At 39.1% G+C, this 24,561-nt stretch overlaps 1 protein-coding gene across 1 annotated transcript in view; it reads left to right on the top strand.

Annotated features, from left to right (window-relative positions):
- The window catches only part of LOC104081631 (CMP-N-acetylneuraminate-beta-1,4-galactoside alpha-2,3-sialyltransferase-like), a gene marked incomplete at its 3' end in the record, with an annotated part of 110,192 nt that overhangs the window by 29,680 nt on the left and 55,951 nt on the right, over positions 1 to 24,561 (top strand). The window contains exons 2-3 of the mRNA XM_009584459.1: positions 8,124 to 8,171; positions 18,720 to 18,762. Of these exons, the coding sequence (XP_009582754.1) occupies positions 8,124 to 8,171; positions 18,720 to 18,762 (91 nt within the window). The remainder of the gene's footprint in view (positions 1 to 8,123; positions 8,172 to 18,719; positions 18,763 to 24,561) is intronic.

The raw sequence follows: 24,561 nt of genomic DNA, 5'->3' as shown, positions 1-24,561 counted from the left end.
TTTATTGGAACAGTTTGGCCTGTTTGTTTTTGTGACTTTATGGTAGATCTATACCTTCTCTACAGTTGTGTTCCTCAAAGCCAAGTATATTTTCATTGAACTTCTGCAGCACTTTGATTTCTGCTTCTCCTTTGCATTTGGGGACTGTTTGTCCATCTCTTCTGGAAAGAACAACCTAAGAGGCCAGTGCTGTTGGCCTTCCCCTGGAATAGTGAGCTTTGACGGACACCGAGGAGCTACACATACCAGATGCTCGGAGTGAAGCACCATGTTGTCCTTCTGCCCAGAGTGTTGTTGGTCACGGCACTGTGGAGTTATGTAGTAGATCCAAATAAAGACTGATCTTATGAGCAAAACATACCAGCCCTTCCTGCTACCAAACGGTTATTTGGGCACTGCTGAAGACAATAGCAATGTAATATCCTTCTGAAGCATTTGCCAGCTGGCGCAGGACACCACATCTTTTCATTCAGTTCATTCATTGCAGAATAAAGAAAATTGGCATGCTCAGAACATTTTAAAAATACATCTGTTCAGAACATGAGTGTTGTTTCTTGCTTAGTTAATTTGCCACTTCATTATGAACGTCCTGATGGAAAAGGAGCGATGCACACAACAGCAAGTGTAAAAGTTGGTTAGGTTCCATGAAATTCATAAAAATTCATTAAAGAAATATTACTACATCTTTCAAGTTCTGTATCACTAAGAGTTGTAGTTTCAGTTAAATGACAGGAAATTGAGAGCTGATAGAGAATTACTTTGCAGTTTACAATGTAACCAGTAGATCTTGATGCCACATAAAATTATTGAGGCAAGTGATAATACTTTGCTATATCCATTCTTAGCTCTCAAGCCTTTTTTCCAAGGGTCTTTGGAAAAAAGCAGATTGTTTATTTTTACAGGTGAGAAACACTTAATTTCATCAAAGGACTTGTTCAGGGTTGTATGGGTTATAGCAAGATTACCCATATTGGCTGTGCTTTAGTTTGGCCATGAGTTTGCAGAGATGAGCTCTGAACCAGCTCTGTCTGCGCTCCCTGGGGCAGAGCTTGTGCATGAGCTTCATCTGAATGGCCGAGGAATTTGGGTTCAACTCTCTAAGCTTGGCCATGAATTCATCTGTCAATAAAAAGGGTGTGTTGTTGGGTCAGCCACAGAAATGGAGAGAGGACCTGCGTGGCCTACTTTAGTGCTGTATGCTTAAAAAGTCAGTGCTGTATAAATGAGGGTAGTATTTAAAGAGATGCTGGCTAGAGCAACAATGCAAAAACTTTTCAACTTTGTACAGTGCATAAGTGAATTAATATTTAGATCAGAATGAAGTTTTTCCATTCTTACGGTATTTCACAATGATACGCATTCTCAAATGAAGATGAATCTTCCCCCACAGGTACGTTATATGAGACAAGCACCAGCCTGTTCCCACATCTCTGTGCCGATACAAATAAGCCAGGTGACGCACAGGGCAGGCATTCAAATTTAGTGCAACAGAAACACTGTAGTGCAGCCTTATTTTAAGACAATTTATTAAAGTAGAAAATCCAGAGTTTATTGGAAGTGTTCTTTACAATCAGATGTTTCCTGTTGCTGAAGATGTGTCCTGTTGCTGAGTGACTTCTCCCATCTCATAAAGGGAATAAGTTTGAACTTTGACCCGGAGTCTCCTATCAGTTGCAGACAGCACTGGGCAGAAACTCTTCATGTGGTTTGCTTGCCAAAACTTGCAATCTGTATTTACTGCTGTTAGCTTCCACATCTGTGATTAGGAAGTGTGTCTGTATGTGTGTTGTCCTTGTATATTCCTCATCTTAGATACTGAAAATGTTAGAATAACGTTGCTCAAATAATACACTTGAGATTGTAACTTCTTGTGGTGTCTAAGCATGGGAACACTACTGATTGTTTCTCGCAGAGTGCGTGTGTAGGAGCTGAGATTACTAGTAAGAGTGGTCTCATATATGTTTCCTTTGACCTTCACTGACACTGTGTGAGGTGGTGCATATGGGATGTCATAATTAGTGCCCTGAGTTTTGAATAAAGAATATGAGTAACTCAGAGCAACCTTGAGGCTGTGGTACAGAAGGTGTTCTTGTAGTGACCAGTGCTCTTAATACAGAGCCATCTCACTGCGTCCAGAAAAAGGTGGAGAAGTAGGAAAATCAGTTGTACTATAGAAGAAAAAGCTTAGTAAAGTGGAATAAACCAATAAACCAAGTGGGGGGGAACACAACATTAATGCAAAAGTAGAATACTTATTAAATTAATAGGATGGTATTTATGATTAGACTGAATAAATAACTTAGCCCTTCCCTAAATCTATCTTCAGCAAGTAAAACAAAGCATCTGTAAGTGAAGGATGCCCTGTCAAGTAATTTGTAAGTGCAGGCAGTTGTTCTTGTGTTTTACCAAATCTGAGGAAGGATGTTCATGCTTTAGGTATCTAAGCGAGGTATCTGTGAAAAAGAACTGAAATTATTTAGTTCCCTTCAATTCCTTGGATATAAGAATTATCCAGAATGTTGTGTAGTCATGATAAGAGTGGTTTTTTTCCCAAATATTTTTTTCTTTGGGGCAGGGGATGTTCTGAGACAGTTCTTCTTGTCAAATGAATCCCGAGAGTAGCATGTTTTCTGAGAGTGGTACTGCTTTTGTGACCTTCACTTTCTGGCTAGATGAAACATAAGGATAGTTTTTGTTATTACTGGCCTTTTCGTCACTAAGTTATGAAGAGTTTTGTGCATTGAGTGTTCCTTCTCTGGTATATGTCATGTTATAGAATATTGATCTCAAATAGAAAATAGATTTTGATGGCTGTTGGGGTGTTTGAGCCTATCCTTTTCAGTACTCAGCTGAAAAAGGGAGACAGCTGAATGACAGACCCTTTTCTTTATGGATGGTCTTCTAATTCTGCGGTAAAAAAGCAGCACCTAAAATCTTTCTTTTCATTCTGACTCTGAATCAAAATTTTATTCTTTAACGTTGCTACTGCAATTGCCGTCCCCAGATCAGGTGATGGAGCCCTGCAGGATATCTGGTCTCTGATCAAGCTCTGGAGGTAGAAATTACATTAAATGTTATTAACTACAGGTTGCAGTTCTCTAACAGTCCATCGGAGTATCTGGAGAGCAGGGGTATGGAATGAGAAACTTAACGGTGATCATGCATACAAGAAGGCAATGCAGACCTCAGAGCTTGAGTCTCCGTGTGGGGAGACTCCATGCCAAATTACAGCCTTATGTTGCGATGTATTATTGTATTCCCTGTTTGGCTTGGTCTGTGGAGCGTATTACTGTAATGGTATGTGGTATTGAGGCTGTGTTGAGCCTTTATTATTAAACTCTTACAACTCCTGTGGGACTGATGGTTTGTGGTTTCTCAGGACCACTTCCAAAGCAGCACACGATCCTTTTTTTTTACTGATTTTTTTTTTTTTTTTTTTTTTTTCCTGGGGAAGTTGGTTTATTGCTAAAGTCTGTTTTGGTTTTGTTTGTTTGTTTTTTAAAAAAAAAAAGAAGAGAAAAAGGATAAGAGAAGTTATTCGTTCATCTTTGGTTTCCAGTCTACAAATCCTTGCAGGGAGAATCTGTAAAAAGCAAAAAAAGTTAGTGGCTTCTCAGAGGGACTTACTGTAAAAGTTTTAACTGAAATTCTGAAACAGCACTTAGGTAAACATACAGGTTATATACAGTTCTTGATTAAATGTGGATTATATTTGCTGTTCTCATTCTGTGTTGCCACTGCTTGTTTTGAGTTGGTATATTGCATTTTCATCAATGATGAAATCAAAGCAAGGCCAGTATTTGCTTTGGAAGTTGGTCCATGTATTTGCTCTTACATGATTTCAGGAACTTGACACAATTGGGCTTTAGGAACTGTTTCCACACATCTCTCAAGAGCAGTACCCATGCATGATATTAAATGTTTATCCTATGGTGTCCATATCTCTTTCTTGGAGTATGAAACTTAAGATGTTTTCCGACATGGCCTTGTTTCTCTGTCTCCTACAAATCTGCAGTTTGTTGGTCAGGATAATCGCTTCTTTATGAAGACCCAAATCTTAATTTATTTTTCTGTTCAGAGACTAGAGTAGTGGAAAAGATATGGCAATCTATAAGAAATAGCAGTTTAATAGTTACCTGGTGTCCAGAAATGCCTAGACCTAAGGTGTACAATATACACAGCAAGATGAGTAATTTAATTTGCTTGTGTAGGGGAGAGGGGAGTGTGGTGCAGAGTTATCCAGGCCCTGAGAAAGCTCACGGTTAGCAAAACAAACAGGAGGAAGGATTTGCAGGAGACCTAGGATGGGGGACACTGGAGTGGAAAGGGGTGTGTGTGTGTGAAGAGGTAAGAGGTCAGCGACACTTGAAATGCATCCCTTGCCTTGAAATGCAATCAATCCTCATACCTGGGTGGCTTATCTGGACTGTGGTGTAAGTGCAGCAACAAATGTAGCCACCTCAGATTTGCAGGATTTTTTTACTTCAGGACAGAACTGTGCAAATCCAGTTGTGTTCCTTCAAAGGCAAGTTCAGCTCTACATCAGTATGCAGCATTGTTGGAACAGAGTTTAAATTTGTTCGCAGAGCAGCATTGAGTCTCTTTGCACAGTCTGTCTTGGAGCTCTTGGTTCCTGAATGAAACGGGATCCTTGTGCTTGTTCCATAGCAGTGAGCTTTCCTGGAAGAGGGGGTCTTACACAGCACTCCTCCACTCTCCAAAAGGGCTGTGATGGAGCACATTGAGGTAGCCCTGCACAGCACTGTTTTTTGGGGGATGATGGAGCAGATTCATGTGTGGGTCCAATTTTTGATGCTCTAGCCGGATCATGGGTGGGAGGTGAAAGTGACCCAGAGCATTGGTCCCAATGCAACTTTGACCCAATGTTGACACAAAGAGACCAAAAACAACTTTGCAGTCTGGCTGGTGAGGTCTCAACCATTGTTATTCCTGGCACTGAGAGCCTTCTAAATAAGTGAGTGTTTCTGCTGTCTTTGGTGCTTCTGATGGATTGGATCAGATCCAGAATTGCATTTGGATTTTGCTGTATCTTGGGGGTTTTTTTCTTTTCTTTTTTAAACTGCTGCAGCCACTGAAAAAATGATTGTAGCTAACATGAAAACAGATGTAAAAGGCTGGCATTGTGGCGTGTGCAGCCTTAAGCTGTGCAAATTGGCAAGTTATTGGGTGTCAGATTTCATGATCTGGGCATAAAGGCTGCTCTTCAGTTAAGAAGGCAGGAGAAAAAACATTTAAGCTGCTTTATGGAAGTAGGTAGCTGAAAGGTTAGGGACTGCTCCTTCAGACATAAACATTTCTTGGCACCTAAAGCAAGGGTGCGTGTAAGTGGGTATGTTTTACATTGTGTCTTATTAAGTTTTGAAAGATAGAGCCTTTGAAGATTGCCTTTGAAAGAGAGGACTCAGGGGCTTGGGGAAAGCACTGGGCACAGACTGAGCAGCCACTGTCTCTGCAAAAAAAAAAAAGTCTAGAAAGCCGGGAGAATTTTGAACTGAGCGATGACTGAAAGAGATTTGAAGCTAGAAGCAAGAAACTTTTCTTCTTTCGTTTGTGGAAGCAGGACCTGGTATATTTGCAAATAAATATGGCTTGCCTCAAAGAAATGCTTATCTCCAACCTCTGACAAAAATAACCTGTAGCTCTGAATTTGGCTGAATTTGAATAGCTGTCTGAGTGGAAGAAAGGTGACACATGATGACCTTCTCAGCCTTTTTCAAGTTTATAGCTTCTTCCCTTTTGAAGTGTTAATGCCAGAAATAAACACAGTGTTTTAATAAAGATCCATGGTTTGTTAAATTACTTGCGGGGCAGAGGGGGAATTAACTGTAATACAGGTTATTCACAGCGAATTTGATGTTGAAACTGTGAAACTAATAGTCACATGGAGGACTGAATTGGAAAAGGGAGCTCACATGCTTACTCCACTTATAATGTTTTTGTTTATGTGAGGAAGATAATGTTCTCAGTTAAGGGAATGAAACATCGTACTATTTTTGTGGGATGCAATAATGGTATTAATTTGGTGCTTGCAATGCTTTTCAGCCATTCTTTGATAAGTCCTAATATTTCAAGCGCAGTGTTTGAATGCAAAATATATTGCAGGAAAATGAACATTTAAATTTGCCATTAACTACAAAGCAATACTTTATGTTGATAAAAATCTCAACAGTTTTTTAAAAGTAAAACCCCACAGAGATACTTCAGAATTAATTGATGGCAGATGAATTTAACGCAGTTAAAATGAATTAAACCCCTTGCTATTTAGAATAATATAAAGATGTCTGAATTTTATTCCCAAAAGAGGAAATAGAGTTGTTAAGTCCAGATGGATTCTTATTTTTATTGGAATAAGTTTTGAGACTAGTAATATCTATCTTTTTTTTTTTTTTTTTAATGTTACTACCATAGTGTTGGATCTGGGACAGCACAGACCTGCTTTTTAAAAATTGTTTTAAATCCAGTTCAATGTACAGTTTTACTATGTTTATTTTGAAAATTAGCTATTCTTATTGAATTTGTAAGAACTGGAAAATAAGGACGAGGATGATGTACAGTATAGAAAAGCCAAGGGCTCGGTCCTATGTCAAGTTATTATCAGCTGAAACGTGGTAACTGTCAATGTCTGCGATTGTAGCCTGCCCAAATGTAAGGTGATGCAGCAGGAGCTTAACCTCTTTGGCTTGCACTGAGGGCTTGCACTGAGGCAGCCGCTGTGGTGCTACAAAGGATGTGGGATCAGTTGATCACATCTGAGGCCTGGGTTACAAAGAGAAACTCTAAGGGATTCAATCTATTCATTTAGCTGAAGATGAAAGGCAGTTCTGCTATTGCTGTGTCAGTTTGAAGCTTCTCATTCCATAAAATTATTAATCCTATCATGGTGGTTTGTTCTTTGCTGTATTTTACCCATTGACAAGTTGTCTTTAAGTTCTGGGCCCAATTCTGCTCCACTGGTGGTGGAGTAGAATTCAGTAGACTTTCTCCTTCAGTTGGGATTGGCATTGAAATGGATGGCAAACCAGGAGGCTTACTACCAAAATAAGTGTTGGTTTGTCTCAAGTAAGAATAAAGCTGGAAAAAAACCCCGCCATTGAGCATCCAAATGGATGGCAAACCAGGAGGCTTACTACCAAAATAAGTGTTGGTTTGTCTCAAGTAAGAATAAAGCTGGAAAAAAACCCCGCCATTGAGCATGGTACCATATTGCAGCTCTACTTGGAACAGAATATGAAATTATTACTGATAAATTTTGCAAACAGGTTCTAGGCTGGGAGACTGGTATATGAGGAAAATGAATGACTAATAAAGGGGTCTGGATCATGTGGTGAGCTAAGTGCAAGCCAGCAATTAGGGTTTCTATGTGGCCAAATGTCAAGTTGCATGCATAAAAACTAGGAACTGTAAACCACAATTGAAGTGAAGTGTGCCCCATCATATGAAACAGTGACTAAAAGTATCAGGCATTAACTGGTGAGCAAGAATTGTCATTGCGATCATGGATAAAAGTGCTATTGTGATCCCCAGATGGCAAAATAAAAGGGTATCAGGTAGAGAGGTTATATTTTCTTGATACTTTGCACATATGCTGTATATAGTACAAAGGTGAAGGATATTGATAAATTGAAAGAGATTCAGCTGGGGAGCCACTAGTGTGAGTAAAGATGTGGAAAACATGGTGAGAACTGCAAGGAGCACAAAATACTTGGCTTGGCAGACAGTGTCAGGGAAGAGCTGATCATAACAGGCAAGTCCTCTAAGTGGGAACAAAATATTGGTAATACATTTGATAAGAAAAAGCTCTCCAGTCTAGCAGTCAAAAGCATCAGTTTTAGTAAGGTCAACCAAGCTTATTAGGCATAAAATGAAATTATTTTCAATAAATTGTAGCTACTTCGTTGGATAATGACATCGCGATTTGTTGCATACTCCAGTGTTCTGCCTTTGCTAGATGCCTGTTGTTTTGTCTGGCTGGTGAAGAAGTTGTTCTGCTTCCTGGTGGAAGGGAGCGTAAGGAGTTGTTTAAGCAAAATAACAAGAAAATGTTACAGCAAGAAACGGTGCTAAGAAAAAGGGGAAAATGAACTTGTACTCTTGTGTTACAGATTCAGTGGTTCTTTCCTTTGACTCCGTTGGACATACAATAGGCTCAGGTACAACATTGCCTTCTTCTCTATCTCCCACTTCATGATAAGGCTTCTACTTAATTGGACATGGTAGCCATGTTGGGAGGCAGGTCACTGAGTCAGACTTCTGTGAGAATCAACCGTCAAGCCAAAGTGGGTAAATAGGTCCTTTCCTAAGTGTAGTGGAAGTATTAAGGGTCTTAGTGCAACACAAGGATTAACATGTGGGACCCCTTCCATTAGCCAGCAAGGCAGATGACCTGGACATGTTACATGCGTTAGTGATGCGGTTTGTGCTTCTTTTCTCATGTGAAAGGCATTAAGATGATGTCACCCACCAGCTGAAGAAAAACTGTTTCATGCTACTAGGAGAGTTTCTCAGCTAAACAAGAAGTTTAGTTATTTGGAGAAAGACGTCAGGAATGCTTCCAGGAAGGAGAAGGCGAAAGAGTCATAGCTAAACAAATAGGGCTGGAAACTTTTTTTTTGGGGGTGCAGATTGACCAGCATTATCAAATCCCAAGGCAAATCCTGCCCAATCTAATTTCTTTTGGAACCTGAGCACGACCTTCAATTAAACTGAACGAGAAATCAAAAATTCTTTTGTGTTGGGGGCACCTCATGAAACCGATAACTATCCATTTGGCTATGTGTAATATGCGAGCTGTAGCCAAGGCACACCATAGAGAGCATGATACTTGATGAAATTCAGTTTACAGCGTATGTATAATGATATATGAAGTACAAGGGAAAGGCTAAGAATACTCTTATAGCTTAAAACCCCCTTAACATTTAAAAGATGGGGGTATTTACTGTCTTGCAGAAAAGAAAAAATAATCCAAGTGAAGGTTTTGTATTTTATTTTGCTTACTAGCCTTTCCTCGTAGGTTGATAGGGGGAACGTGCTGCCTTCCAACATAGCACCTGTCTTCTGCCTGCACAGTTTGAAAGAGAGCCTGCTGCTGCCTGACACTAACAGCGAAGCTTGAACACAGATTTCCGATTTACTAACCCCCAAGCTAGTGGTAGTAACTTGCTTTGTTTACAACATCCCAAATGCTTTCTGCTCTCCCTGCATCTTCTCTAAAATTTTTGTCTGGAAATGGATCTATTGTGGGTGCATGGTCTGATGTGGGAGTATCTCTAGGTGCTGAGTGCAGAGTGGATATGTTGTTGTGTTTATGGGGGGAAGACACCCTCTATTAACTCCCTTCTACTAAATAGTATCAGTCATAACTGAATTGTGTTGTATGGCCTGCCTCCCTCTGTAACGGGTGATGGTTTCTTTAGTCTGCAAAAGTAGGGAGGAAGTTGCATGGGTTTGGGATACGAAATCTGTGAGTAAAATTCAGGGAAATATTTTGATTACAGCTGAGTATGTCTGAATCAGCATACCTACACTGGACTTAATGCTGGGTTGATGTTGGTACAGCTAAGACCAGAATTTGTCCTGGAGTAAAACCTTTAAATATTACCTACTATGGATTTTTTTTTCCTAATACTATTTTGGCTTCTAACTGATGTGAAAACAGTTAACCCTGTGGATAGTTTCCAGTGCAGGGTATCTATGGAGTTAATCATAAATATTGTGTTATGATACTACCAATAGGGTGGTAAACTTAGTTATGAAAAATAGTTATTTTGGAGTTCTGTTAATATGGGAGGTGGGAGACAAGCTAATGTAAGCCAATGGACTGTCTGGGTCTGTTTTCAAAGCACTGATCTTTGTTCTGCTTATATATTGCAACTCAAGCTTGGATTGGTTAGAAGTAAGATAGTAAAATTTGATCTTTTGTAAACCCTTCCACTGCAACAAGATTGAATTTCTTCATTGAAGAAATATGAAGAAAACTCATGTATTTGAGAAATGAGAAATGTCCAAGAGAGCTGTATGTTTATTGCTTTCTTATTTAGTACTTTGCATTCACTGTGCTGCAAACTTTAACTTGCTCTGAACTGATATGTGTAATAAGATGTCAAGATGTGTGATGTCTGTCCAACTGAGGGATAGCTTTCCTTGTTGAACAGGAAGGAGAGAGAGAAAAACTGTGGCTATTGTGCTTCCGCTGTCCATCCCATCTCACCTTGCTGCAGACCCAGGAAAAGACAGAGCCCAGAAAGAACCCAAAGAAACAATGGCAGCTCCAGGCCCAGCCATTCCTAGTAGGTGATGTTTCAGGTTGGGGTAAGAAGGGACTAAAGTTACATACTTTGAAACATAAAAATACATATACCTTTTTCCTTCTTAGTCAGAATTAAACAGCTGTGAATAATAGTCTCCCTGTTAAGATTTCATGCTGCTTAAAACTAGTACTCATTGACTTATATTTGCATATTAAACAGCTTCTTAGAAATTGCTCTTTTGTAATTGTTAATTGTGCCATGAGAAGGGCAATGTCTTGTTCCAGCTTCTGTATTTTATTTGAATTGACTGTTTGTTGTTATCTTGGTTTTCCCGTTAACTCTTTGTCCAACATGCAAATCTCAGTTTTCAGGGAGTCTGGAAATCTGTCCTTATACATCTCAGATTAATGACACTCTAGGTTATTCTGGATAAACTTTCTGAACTGAGTGTTCAGAAGATCATCTGACTACGGAGCTTCATAGTAGTGCTTCACAGAGGATTATTAGCCTAGAGGACACGAGAATCAAATATGCTTGGAATGAGACTGAACTATCTGAGGTTCACGCTGTCGTCTAGCCTTCACAAGTCCAGATGTTTTTGTGATTCTCTACACGACTGCCCCTTCCCTTGAAAGATAAAGTTTGAGCAGCAAAAGTAAATGTTTGATATGATGTCTAGGCCAGTGTTTCAGCTGAAAGCATTTCAGAAAGGAGAGTGTCGTGCTCTGAACTTGGGAAACGTTTAAGCAGGACACAGGGTGTTTGAGGAGACCTGGATTTCATTCAATTACCATAGACAGCTAGTACTCCTTTTTTTTTTTTTTTTCTCTCTAGTTGCTTTGTTTTACTTGGTTGCTAGCAAATCAAACATTGGACCTTGAAAGTCAGATTTATACCCCTGCTATTTTTGTTCAAGACTTTTTCTACCTTCTGTGTCTGAGAGCAAGCAAGTTAAATTTTTCTTCTCTAAGCCTCATTAGGATAGGAGTGCATCGAATGTGCAACTTTCCCCTCTGCTAATGTGCTTGCTGGAAATATTGAGGTTCTAAAAACCTTTTGGTGTAGGCTTACACTGTTGTCAGACATGTTTGATGACAGTACTGGCCACCAGTTGTATAGTAGTTGTTCTCACTGCAGGCTTAAAACGCAATAGTTCTAACATCTCAAGCAATCAAGTGTTATCTAGGTCTTGCTCAAATTGTTTTAATATTTTAACTTTTTTGTTGTTATTACTTTTTCCTTTTCGATTTAATTCTTAACCCTTAGTTAAGTTTGGCTGACGTATGCAAAGAAAATGGAGCTTTTAAAATTTGGTTTAGAGTAGCATATCTGCTGCGGTTCATGTGCTTGTGAAAGCCCGCATGCAAGACCATGCTTCCAGATGCTGAGTTCACAATGATAGTGGAGTAATCATCTGGGAGTTTAAATCTGTGCTTATTTAGGAGTTTGCTGTTTAGTAATTCCATATGCTAAAGTCCTTAGCCATCTTGGGAGAAGCTGTGAGAACTATGAAGGAAACTTTATCTGTTTCCTTCAGCTGCTGAAGATGCTCAGATAACCATTTTGTGAAGGATGCGAAGAACCCTGTGTCTGTCCTAAATACAACTCCTGAGTGTATTTGGTGACTACTTTCCTATGTTTTGGATGAAGAGTGGTATGGATGGAGGCCAGGAATAGGAATACAACTGAAATTGTCAGGTATCAAATTGGTAGAATAGTGACAGATTTCCTGGGATGAGAGAAAAACATTGGTGACTTGCGGAAGATCACTTGCTGTTCTTTGGCTTTCTCTATGAGAACCTGGTAGCATAGGTGGCTACAATTACAAACTGATCTTTTCCAGATTTCTAGGTTAGTGGTAATTAATTTAGATATTATGTTAATTAATAGAATCTGTGAGGCTCTGGTAGATGTTCTTGGTTTGAGGAAAACAATTTTAATTTACGTTTGGAGCTGATGTGGTTCTAGTATGTTGGCTTTATTCTGCAAAAATGCTTTTCCCTTTTCATTTTTGATTAATGAAGTTCTACTTCATTCTTTATTTCTTTGAGCTGTAGACTGTGGGAGATGCTTGAATCTTTGCCAATGACTGTCATGTATCGGTTGCATAGTCCTTACGTGACTTTGCCAGCATGTTCAGTATCATCATCTGTCGTCTTATTAATGCTCTGTTCCTCCAATTGAAAATACAGCTATGAATGAGTTGAGGTGCAAATGCCAAGAAGTGGCTTAAAGAATACCTCAAAATAAAAGTATTTTAATGGGATTTTTCTCTATCATGTGGCATCTCTCTGCATCAAGTCAGTACATCTTGTAAGTCACTAAAAGCCAATATAGATTACTGTTTCGTTAATATTGTTCTTGACTTTTATTAGGAAATACGATACAATTTCTAAAATAAAGAATATGTCGGAAGATTCAGTAGGGCAACATTAACTCCATTAGTCAAGTGGATACGTGGTAGTAAATGAAACAACTGTTTATTTAGCAAAGGTTGCAGTCTGGCTTTAAACAGATGACTCCCTGGGAAAAGAAAAAGGGCATATGCAGTTCACAGGAAGAAATTTTTCATCTTCCTATTGGAGTCTTTCATAAATTCAGCTTAAAGCAGTCAGTTGCTTTTCTACCGTTGGAGGTTGCTGTAGTTTTATTAGGAAAAAAGTTGTAAGGATTTACATAGTCCATGTTAAGGTAACCAGAGCTTTTTAAAGTGTAATATGCTAGAATGACTTCTTTTTTGTTTTACTATACCTATTTTGGAGGTAAGACAAGCAGGCAAAAGACCTTCCTGATGGATGACCCATACAGCACTATCAACAAGTGATAGCTTATTTGTTCTTTCTGTGACTGGGGGATGAATAATGTAGTTGCAGTGTCTAATGAAGGAGACCCCTCTGGTGTATTGCTTTCCTCAGGCTGTAAAGATGGGCCAGATGTCTTTGGGGGCCCCAATCAGAAATTACAGGGAGGGGGAAAAAACACCTTGAAGGTATAGAGCTGGAAATTACTTCCTTTTGCTGCTAAATCTGAAACAATAGGTATTATCCTCATGATTTTAGGTGTCACCAAGGCATGCAGGGTTTTGTGACTGGGGACACATTTCTCCCTTCCCTGCTTTGAACTCACAGGTTTGTATTTCAGTTGTGCTGATAGTGCTTGATGTATCTGTTTCCATCAAATATGGCTGTTTTCATGAGGTGCAGTATCTAGAAGATGAATACTGAGCTTGGTGCAGCAGGATTGGTGTCTTTAGATCAGTTTGACCAGTCTATGAACAATAGAAGTGAAATTCCAAGTTTTGCTGAAGGAGTAGTGGTGTTAAAGAAGTTCTTTTGCTCCCCAGAAAAAAAGGAAGCCTAAGTAAGGCTACATTAAAACTTGTTAAAGAGTTATTTTTTTACACCCATGGTGGAAACGTCAAATGGGCAAATAGTTCAGACGTAGATTGGCGAGGCATGCTTCTAGTACTGGGCTGCAAGGGCTAAGCAGTTATCTTTACAGATGTCAGTTCTGCTTCTGTGTATTTTTCCAGAGCAGGGAAAGGCACCAAGGACTGGGCTTTGTCTTACCAGTATACTCGGGGTTCTGCCTGATGTCGCTTGAACAGCCCGGAGAAAAAGGCTGTTAAACTTGTATGCAAAAGAGTAAATGAGGGTGAGGAGGAAACTAGAACATAGACATGCATGCAGTCTATGCAGGACAGTGCTGAGGAGCCCAGGTGGCCTCAGCTCTGCCCCGTCTGACCTTGGCTTTGCAATTTTTTTCCTTTTTTTTTTTCCTTATTTAAATAGCCTCAGAAAATAATGCTTTCATCAGTAAGTTCCATCACTGAAAAGGTTAAAGTGAAAATTCTAAGGAAAGGATGCAACTTTAAGTCCTTGTTTATCCAGTACTTTCATTGTTGCTCAATAATCCTGAGCAGTATTTTTTTAACCCTGGAAGAAAACCTTTCTTTTGTCCTTTCCAGTTGATCCATTGCATATGACTTTTTTTCATTAGTTCTTTCTTGTCTCTTGAGTTCTAGCAGAATTGCTTTACATCAGCTGAGCTTTTATAACTATCCATATGTGTTTTCTTAGTCCAAGGTGAATGGTAGGTGTTTGACCTTTTTCATTGCAGGGTAAGTCATTTTACCTGGCCTTTGCCACAGATGTAGAATGTGCATGTGGACAGTGACCAAGGCTTAGCTCAGTTGGAGCCTCAGTTCTGCAGAGACCAAACTGCACTGGACAGGATGAAATATATCAGGGTGGTCTGAGCTGTTCTTGACTGGACTTCTGTCTCTTGAGTGTCATACTGATTTCTTTGACAAACATAAAAGCATTTTGAATAAAATAGCTAAAATTGAACCTTCTGCCTTCCCTCCTGTACTTGCAATTACCAGTTAAACACAGAGAGAACTAGAACCGCATATAGCCCACCTTTTAAAAAAAGTTTAAATTAATTTTCTCTTTCTGTGGGCAAAGTTATTTGTACTGTGCTTCTAAGTAGCTAGCTGCTAAAGGAATGGTACTCAAGTCATAGGTGAAATCAGTTACAGGTAGTTTGGAAGGATTAAACCAGTGAGCCAAGCTAATTCCTGGATTGTTGATTTCAGATTAGTAGCATAAGGGGAAAATTTTGCTCATTTTGCTTGGCTATAGATGCAAAATGCAATTTGAAAATTTGATAGATATTGTACCCTTTGCTTTATGGCTTTTTGGGTGGTCTGTATGGAGTTTACAGAATTAGACAATGCATTTCTCGCTTGCTGCCTGGTAGATGGATTTCTGTTGAATACTTGGGAGAAATTTCCATGCCAATGCCAGCATTGAATTTGGCACAAGATTTGCATCATTTATAGAAATTGCTATGCTTGGCTGTTCTTCTGTTCATATAATCCTAATTGCATGCTTTATTATGAAAATGTTGACAGTTATTAGATTCTTACTCAATTCTGATCTTCCTGGAAATGTAGAAATGCATTTTATTTCTGACCTAAGAAGACCTCTTGTTCTTTTGGGGCATGATGAAACTTCATTTCCCATGTTCATTCATTTCTGTGGTTCTGTACACTACTGTACCACATTGTCAGCTGAGATCTGTAGCTTCCTAGCACAAGTGAATGTGGTCCTTAGATTGCCTTACTCTCTTTTTATACTGTTTCTTTTATCCCTCATGGGCCTTTCAGTCTCTTATGGACCGAGAACGTAAAGCCTTGTTCACATTCTTCCATGATGTTCTTCCAGTGGATGCAAAATAAGTTCTCTACTACCTTTACTCATTTTTGGCTTAAAAAAAATAATCCTATTCCACACAGCCATATAAATGCCATGTCTAGAGGTTGGTGAGTCAGATATGGCCTGAGCTTGATCAGACCTACCAACCTGGTTAGATCTGAAGGGAGTTCCCCAGAACCACATCCATTGGTAGCTCTGCATTGTGCTTCAGTTCAGAGACCCGCTAATGGGGGGTATTCATGATGATGTTGGCAGAGGCCAACATCAAACCACGGTTAACACGGCCAGCTGGTCCAAGCTAGTTCTTGGTGGAGGTGCTGGAGTATTTTTACCTTATTCTCTCTAGCTGTTCTGTTCCATTTTCTCTAATATTCTAGCACTCCTTTATCCCTCTGCATGAAAAAGAGGAGAAATGTTTTTGTGTATCAGCTGGTTAACTTGGTGAGTAAGGCTTTAAACTAAGGTGATGGGAGGTGAAAGCAACCTGTAGGTTGGGGCACAGAGAGGGTTACATGAGTGCAAAGGCAGTCTCTTGCAGCCGGTATTTTCAAGGGAGGAAAGAGTAGGAGTGGGATTGCCCCTTTCTCTAGCAGTGAGCTGTGTGATCAGTTCAGTCCGTCTCCCGTAATCATCACACCCTGACCATACTGTATTTTAGAGTTAGTTGTACTTGCCTTTGATTTAGTGGGTCTGTGTTTTATTTTGTTTTAGATTAAAAACATAACTCCAGGCAAGGATTGCCTTTTCCTGCAGCTGGGCTACGTGTGTTTGGCTTTCTCCAGGTATTTGGGGTTTTATCTGTCTTTCGTGAATCCAGACTGCTTCCAGCCAGCATGTGGGTTGCACTGTTGTGTGTCGTAGTGACTTTTGGCCCCTGTATTCGTAGTGATACAGCTAAATGACATTGGAAGTCTGTAACAAGACTGACTTTTGCCAAACAGGAAGCTAACTTTGAATCTGTAATTTAGAGGCTCCTAGTGTCTTTCTTGGGGGAGCAGTATATGATAGAGATTCATTTCCAAGCCAATAGTAACACTGTGACTTCCAGAAGTCCCACTGAGTGTGAGATGGCCTGTGGTGAGGGCAGCACTTCTTTGCCTGCAGTAGTTTGCACGTTTCACCAGTCAGCGAGAGGAAGGAGCATAAATGCTTCTGGTTTGATGTTAGAGCCTGAAAGGTAATTTACACCCTACTGAAACTCAAGAACACACCTGTGCTTCTAGTTTGAAACCAGAAATGTTATTTTGTTTTGTTATACTTCATACATTTTTTGGAAAGTACCTGTTGCAAGATAGTTGACGTATAATTTTACAAGATTACTTTATACCTCTGTTAGTAATCATCAGTGAACATCAAAAGTAACCACTTTAAACCTAGGGAAGGTGAAATGCATGTGACAAACAGAAGGTAAATCTTATGAAGCATTGCAATGGAGGTATGTCATCTGTGGCACTGAGCGTTTAGTATGTGTGTGTTTTCTGGTGCTTTAGTTGCAAAGCTCATAAAGTGCTGAGTTAGTAGAAAGCCCAGGATTTTGTTGTAGTTATGAGGTGATGTATCTCTTACTGCATTTCCTCTTCCTGTATTTCTTGTTGGGAAGAAGGGAATATTAGCTTGAATGGGATAAGACTGATGACAGGTTGGTCAGTGGCTGTAGATGTTTAAAAAAAAAAAAAAAAAAGAAGAATAAAAAAAAATATCTGTTGCTGTTTGCTCAGTATGGATGTTGTTTTTGGAAGGAGGAAGGGTCAATAAAAATTGAAGGTGTTTTTTTTTTCCCAGCATGGATACCTTCCTATGCACAATCCTACATGTGGAGGAGGTAAGGTTGGACAGGAAATAATTTCTTGTAGGAAGAATAAACTGGGAGAATGTTATAAGGAAAGCAGCACATGGGGGAAACACAACTGTCAGTATGTGGAAGGTTGAGGAGAGATGCACAGGTGCATTTCTAACATCAAGTATAACAGGCATGGTGGGTGGCACGTGGGTGCTGGCACAGAATGGATAGTATGTGCCAATATCGAGTGCACACATGTTCTGCAACTTCTGTTACCCAAGTTATGTCAAACATAATTCTTCCCTTGGCTCAGGAATTAAATCTTAATGGGGTTGACATCAATGGCACAGTTTACAGTGACCTATCTGGTGCAATCATTTTGTCCTGGGTACATGTTTAGGCTTTCCTGTTCTGCCGGTAAGTGATAGCATGAAAATCTTGTGATCTTGTTAGGTAAACTGCCGCAGCAGAAATTGTGGTGGTGTTTCATAAGGAAAGGAAACTTCTCTATTTCCACTGAGCTCTTCCTAAAAGACTATGAGAATTTTTTTTTTCTTGTTTCTTTTAATACATCTTGATCATTAAGCTCTGGAGGGATTATCTTTTACTTCTCTTTGTATTGTTTTTTTATTGTATGGTAGTGAGACCCAGTGGTTCTCAGTGTGAGGAGGCCCCTGAGCTTAACCCAACGCAAGAAGGACACTACACCTTTTAGTTTTTCTTGTGTATCTCATGTAAATTCTAATAGGTTTATTTTTTGTATCAAGTATTTGATTTACAAGCTCACAATGCATTCAAAGATGCTGAATGCAAAGCTTACTTTATATAGGAGTTAAAGATGTTCTGAGTGATAACTTTGTTTCTGTAGCTATTCCCTGCTGTTTGTGGTATAAACTGTGACTTGCAGTTTCCTATTGAACAGCATCACCTGAACTTGAAGCATTTTTGCCACCATGAGTGACTTTCTCTTGAAGAAGGGCTGCTTGATTATGAAGTTGTGGGTTGGAATAGACAAGGAATCAAGAAAAATTTCAAAGCTCTACCAAGTCAGGACCTAGGAGGAGTGTTTGTCATACAAATTACTGGCAAAATAATTTCTACTGCAAGCAGGAAAGCTTTGTATATCACTGCATGCATGGTTTCAGTAGTGCTTTGTTTTTATGACTACAGATATCTTGGTTAATTCTAGTGATTTCTAAATTAATGATTATCCACACATTCTCTTGCTTTAGTATTTCCTGGAGATTCAGAAATGTTTATTTGGGAATACCTTGAAGTAACAATAATCTGTGATAACAGCTGCTAGCGACTGGAAATTACGATATAGCTAGTTTCAGTCAGAAATAATTATTGCCTTTCCATAAGGACTTGCTGCTTTTTGGTTTTGGTGCCTTTTGCAGAGGAGACACTTGCAGTTTTTATGATATTTTGTCACTTGCTTTTGTTTTCCAGAATATGACAAGCTGGGCTTTCTCCTGAACCTGGACTCAAAATTGTAAGTAGAACAGTAGGACTCTTTGTTTCTGTAGTTACAGATTTCTGTTCTAAGCAACCTTTATGTCACCTGGGCAGTTGACTCACTGGACTATACACTTCTACCTGGGACAGCCACGTCCTGCAGCAACCTGACAATTACGACTTTAGGCTTTGCTGGCCGGCTTGGATTGTGGTTCACTGTCATTAATTCCTTAATGACTGATCAAGAGGCTATAAATGTCCACCTGAAGCCATGACTGTCAGTCTGCTCTAGATAACCTACTGGTAATCTTCCAAATGAGGAAAAAAGTATTAAACATTTGAAAGCAGGAGGAACGTCAATCTGCCATTTACTGGGATGCTTAGAAGTTTATATTTGCTTTCCACTTGTTTCTTTAAAAATGGATATTACTATTTTTGTTTGTCAACTGAAGTGGAAAGAACTTCAACGCAAGGCAGTGACCATTTGCTGTGTCAGAAGAACAACAAAGTGCTGAAGGATGATGATACTCATCATGCTTTTTGCCATGAATCAGTCAAATTGAGACCGAACTTCTTAACACTAGGGGTCACTATCGACTCTGTTTCTGAGGTCAACGGCCTTGCAGAAATTTGGTATTGGGAGCAAAGAGACTACTAAAAACCTTCTGCCTTTACTACTTAAAAAGACACTGAAGCAATCCAATGGCTTTGAATGACTTGAGGATGCATCCCCTGTACAATGTATCATGTTAATATGAAACCCATTCTTAATGTTTAGGAAGTTTCATTGTACTTATAGGGTGTAACATTAAAGTTTTGAGTTTAGTCTTGCTGAGTAGCTTGGGAGCTTCCATAATGAAACAAAAGCCTCGTAAGTGTGTTGGGAACTGCTGTTTGCAGGAAATGAGAAAGCCTCTAGTTAGGAGCTTCTTTTACAGAAGAAACTGGGTACATAAACTCAGCTGTAGTAATTTATCTGGCAAAAAGGTGCTGTAGAAGAACACGTATGAGAAAGAAGGAATATTGCTGTGTTTGGTTTTTGGTTTTTTTTTCTAAAGGCTCTGTATCTCATTCAGTGTGCAGGAAAGAGGGCGTTTAAAGCATGAGTAGCTGGTCAAGGTTTCTTTCTGGTCTCATTTAATGTAGTGTTCTGTGTGGTTTTTGTTGCATGCTGTCTGGAACCTCTGCTCACTGTACACTTACCAATTTTCTTTATTAAATTTTCTGTATTGGGATATCCTTGTGATTTAGAGACAATAGCGTATGTACCCTTACAACACTGTGGGATGAGATGATACATTATCTTCAATATATACATGTAGAAGTCAAAGCAAAGAGTTTAGTCCAAAATTGTGAAGTGGGTAAGTAACCTTTGAATTAACATCTTGGTGTTGGTAAGGGAAAAATGTTTTTTAAGTAGTCTGATTTTTGTTTTTTTCCAGACAACTTTGCATATTTTATAATGTCCAATTTATTGAACACACCCATTGACTGTCCACACACTTTTGACATACCAGCTTTGGATACGAGCCTGTGCTGTGTCCAGACCACTGCTTCAGTCTTGTTCTTCCTATTCCTCCTTCTGTGTTCACTGTCCTTTTCTTTGTTGCTTTTAGCAAGTCCCATTGAGTCTTCCTTCCCCTCAAGCTTCTGTTACATCCTTTTTTTTTCCTCTTCTTTGCTGCTTATCTACTTCGATTACAGCTCTCTGAGACACGGCCTGCTCCTTCTTATACTTTAGTATGAGGCCAAGTGAAGTTTTTGCCTGCTGGAGGGCTTCTAAAGCCCTAAAATTTATTAAAACTTCCCCATGATAAAAACTTCCCGTTATTTTTGATTAAAGAAAGATTTTGTTGACTACTTAAAAAACATATATTTATATAGCACCCTAAATGTGCGTGTTTGCTTTTCAAAGCCATAAAGTTAGCTTCTGGAAAGGCTTGTAATAAAATCAGCATGATTAAAATACATACTATGAGGTTAAGTTAAGGAGCAAAGAAAGCAAGTACTATACATAAGTAAAATCACTTTTTTTGTTACTGTAATTGTCCTTTGTTGGTTTTAGCTTGGGTTTTTTTTCCTTTTTTTGTTTTTGATTTGTTGTTGTTTGTTTCTTTCTTTTGTGGAAGTAAACCTGGCCCTGCTTTGAGAATGGACCTGATGACCTGCAGAGTTCCCTTCCAGCCTGAATTATTCTATGATGATTTTTTTTTTCTAATAGCAAGGGAGCCAGACAAAAAGCTGAAAAGTACATAAAACATACTAAATAAATTTTGAACGAAAAATGGGTGACAGCCTAGAGGAATTTGCTGCTGTTCCACAAGTTCACCATGTGTGGTCAGGGTACCAGATACATTTTCTAAGTACACACTGAATTCAATGCTTTCTGCGACTCAATCAAGATGGTGCTGTCGTAGAAGCACTTTCTGGTTAAAAAAAATTTGCTTAGAGTTGAAAGGGATAATATATTCTGCACTGATGACTTTACTGGCAGAAATAATTTAATTATGTCTGTTGTTGTGATATAATCGTTCTGGTGGAATTTTACCATAGATCATAATTTTATAGGGTTCACTTAATTGACAGCATGTGAGAGTCTAGTGTGACAATTAGTTTTCTCTCTTTTTTCTTTAATCTTTCATTTGTTCAAAATCTGTTCCTGGCTGTGTTAGTTGATGTCATTTAAACTAATGACCTGGAGGACTAGCATTTTCTACAGAGGTAGATCTGCATGAAAACTTAAGTGCTCTGACTTGCATTTTAAATGACGTTACACAGAGGAAAGTGTTTGACAAGAATAAATAGGAATGTGTCCATTTGCCTTTGCATCTTTAATTTTTTCATGTGTTACTACTTTAGCATCCTCTACCCTGTAGATGTTCAGGGCATGTTATTCAGGTATAATACATTCTGCTGTGGTTACAGCAATGTAATGATTCTGTTCACTGGTTCTCTTTGAGTTCATGGAAATGGTAATGAAACCAGATTCGTTCACTTTGGAAAGAAAATCTGTCAGAAGTACTTGAGAAGTGTTTTCTGTGGGAACTGTATGTCTCATGCATGCCTTGCTATAGCATTAGGGGAGGCTGCTATGGCCAGGAATCTCACCTGGAAGGGGACGGCCAGTTTTAAAGATATTGTACAGGTGCTTCATGGAAATGACCAGTGCTGACCAGACGCCCTGTTGCTCTGAGCATATCAGAAAGGAGAATATCAAGAAGGAAGATGCTTCCTTTCTGCTGCCTGTGCTTAGGCTAACTTTTCTTTGGAAAGTCTTTTAGCTTTTAAAAAGCAGGATGATATCCAGGTACGGATTGTTAACAAAGTGGAGGATGAATGGAAATCGGAGGACATCTGTAAGCAACATAGTTTATGATTTTATAGAATCATAGAATAGTTTGGGTTGGAAGGGACCTTTAAAGGTCATCTAGTCCAACGCCCCTGCTGCGGCCAGGGACATCTTCGACTAGATCAGGTTGCTCAGAGCCCCGTCCAACCTGACCTTGAATGTTTCCAGGGATGGGGCATCTACCACCTCTCTGGGAAACCTGTTCCAGTGTTTCACCACCCTCATTGTAAAAAATTTCTTCCTTATATCTAGTCTAAATCTACCCTCTTTTAGTTTAAAACCATTCCTCCTTGTCCTGTTGCAACAGGCACTACTAAAAAGTTTGTCCCCATATTTCTTATAAGCCCCCTTTAAGTACTGAAAGGCTGCAATGAGGTCTCCCCAGAGCCTTCTCTTCTCCAGGCTGAATAACCCCAGCTTAGTTGTTTCCGTAGTCAAAACAAGACCTAAGACTCCTCAGGACCAGAGTAGTGAAAAAGATCTGTTGCAAGAGGCATTTATCTTTTAGTTATGCTTGTATGAACCATAACATCATTACCAAAATCAGAATATCAAAACAAAATATGCCCAAAGTACAGAAACAGGGCAGTTGCATCAGTTTCTCCCAGGTAAAGAGGATTCCTAAGCAGCAGAGCCACATACCATTTTAAAACCTTTAAGAATAAAATCCAACATTTACTGGTTGTGTAGAGAAAAGTACTTATACAAAAAATATGATACAATTCACAGGTCTTAATTCTTGGAGGGGGCCAATAGTTCCTGAACAACTGAAGGCCATCAATCACATTAGTGACTCGGCCAGTGGATTACTAGGTGCCACCAAATGCCAGGATTTGCAGTCACTTTCTAAGATCTGTGCTTGGCAAAGGGTTGCATGCTTTTATTATTATTAAATATTTATATTATAGTAGTCCTTTGAGGCTGGCCAGGTCCTAAAAACAAGAGTCTTATTCACTACAAATTCTGAATCATTCTCTGAGCAGAATCTATGTTTGCATTGAATTAAATGAGATTTCTGCAGGAGGATCAGCATATGATCATGTAGTTAATTATGGGTGGTATCTTAATGCATATTCAGTGGGCCCAGCTGAAGGTTGCATGGTCATTCTTTATTCTGTCACTTACTACTCTGTGAATGCTTGGTTTAGTCACCTTAATGATTACTTTGAGTATCCCTTGGCATGTTACAAGTGTAGATTGACTTGTCTTGCGCATGTGAAAAGCTCCTTTTTTGTAATAATCCATGTGATTTGGGGGCTCTTCCCTTGCGTTGGTCACCCTTGTGCTTCTATACCAGCTTTTCTTACTCTGCCAGCATGCCATTTGCTTGGTGAGATGGAAGTTAAGGACTGCCACTTCTGTCCTCATTTCAAACTCATCCTTCAAAAGCTATTTTCAAAGGTACTTTAGCAATTAGATTGGCGATTTGATGCTTCTAAACAACAGCCAGAAAAAAGCCCCCCTTGGGTGACGGTGGATCTTTTCACCTGCTGCCACAGTCGGCTCGAAACCTTGGATATTAAAATTTTGGCTGATGAATGATGGACGAAGGGTCTCAGAGTTTGACTTTGACTGGGGAAGAAGCACTTCCTCATAAAGTTTTGCAAATGTTAGAAGATGTGCTTGAGCTTACTGGAATCATTCTTCACTTAAACAAAAAGATAGTGGGTATTATAATGCATTAACTTGAGAGAGAAAGTAAATTTTTTTTAAAGGTAGAAACAGGCAAAAAAACCTGCTACCTCTCTCAATTAGAAAAATGACTAGGAGATTAGTATGATTGACCCCTAAAATATAATACTAACATAGTTAATATACTGTATTTATACGATATATGGTATATATTTTATATTGTGCGCTTTGGGAATTTTTAGGCAGTACTTAATTAAAAGGAAGAATATATTTTCCAATGGGCTGTGTGCTTTGCTAGACATTTTGTGATACTGTGTATTTACATGTTTTTCCAATATTATGGAGTAGATTTGGGAGGTGCAACGAAGATTTTTTGAATATTCATGATAATTTCAAACTTCACTTTAAAAAGAAAAGACGAAGAAATGAGTCTTTGGGGGAAAAAAAAAAAAGCCAGAAATAACAACCTTCACCCTGCAAACTCAAACGAAACTTGATCTAGACTTTGAAAAGACCGTAAAAATGGAAGGAGTTTGGGCTAGGGAAACACACAGATTGGGTTACTTCTGTTTGTTGAAATTTCTTTACTTCAGAGCTTTAATAATGAAGAACTGAAACAGAGCCCCTTCCCCTCATTTTGTTTCTAGGGTGGGAGGTTGCTTTGAAACTGTTTATATCTATGTGTGGTACTTTGCCATTAAGCACTGTAAAAATAAGCAATAAATGTGTTGGAATGCTGGACTTTCCCCGTGCCTGCTGCTGTGGGATTTCTATGTGCCCTGTTTCCCTTTCCATTTGTCTTTTTGTATTCCTGCAATCCTGAGGGGGAAAAAAGAAAAGTCGTCCCAATGATTT

Source organism: Fulmarus glacialis, unplaced genomic scaffold, assembly GCF_000690835.1.
Source record: "Fulmarus glacialis isolate BGI_N327 unplaced genomic scaffold, ASM69083v1 scaffold149, whole genome shotgun sequence".
In the NCBI taxonomy this organism is placed as follows: domain Eukaryota; kingdom Metazoa; phylum Chordata; class Aves; order Procellariiformes; family Procellariidae; genus Fulmarus; species Fulmarus glacialis.
The sequence above is the reverse complement of the archived record's forward strand: the minus strand, read 5'-3'. Positions and strand labels throughout refer to the sequence as shown.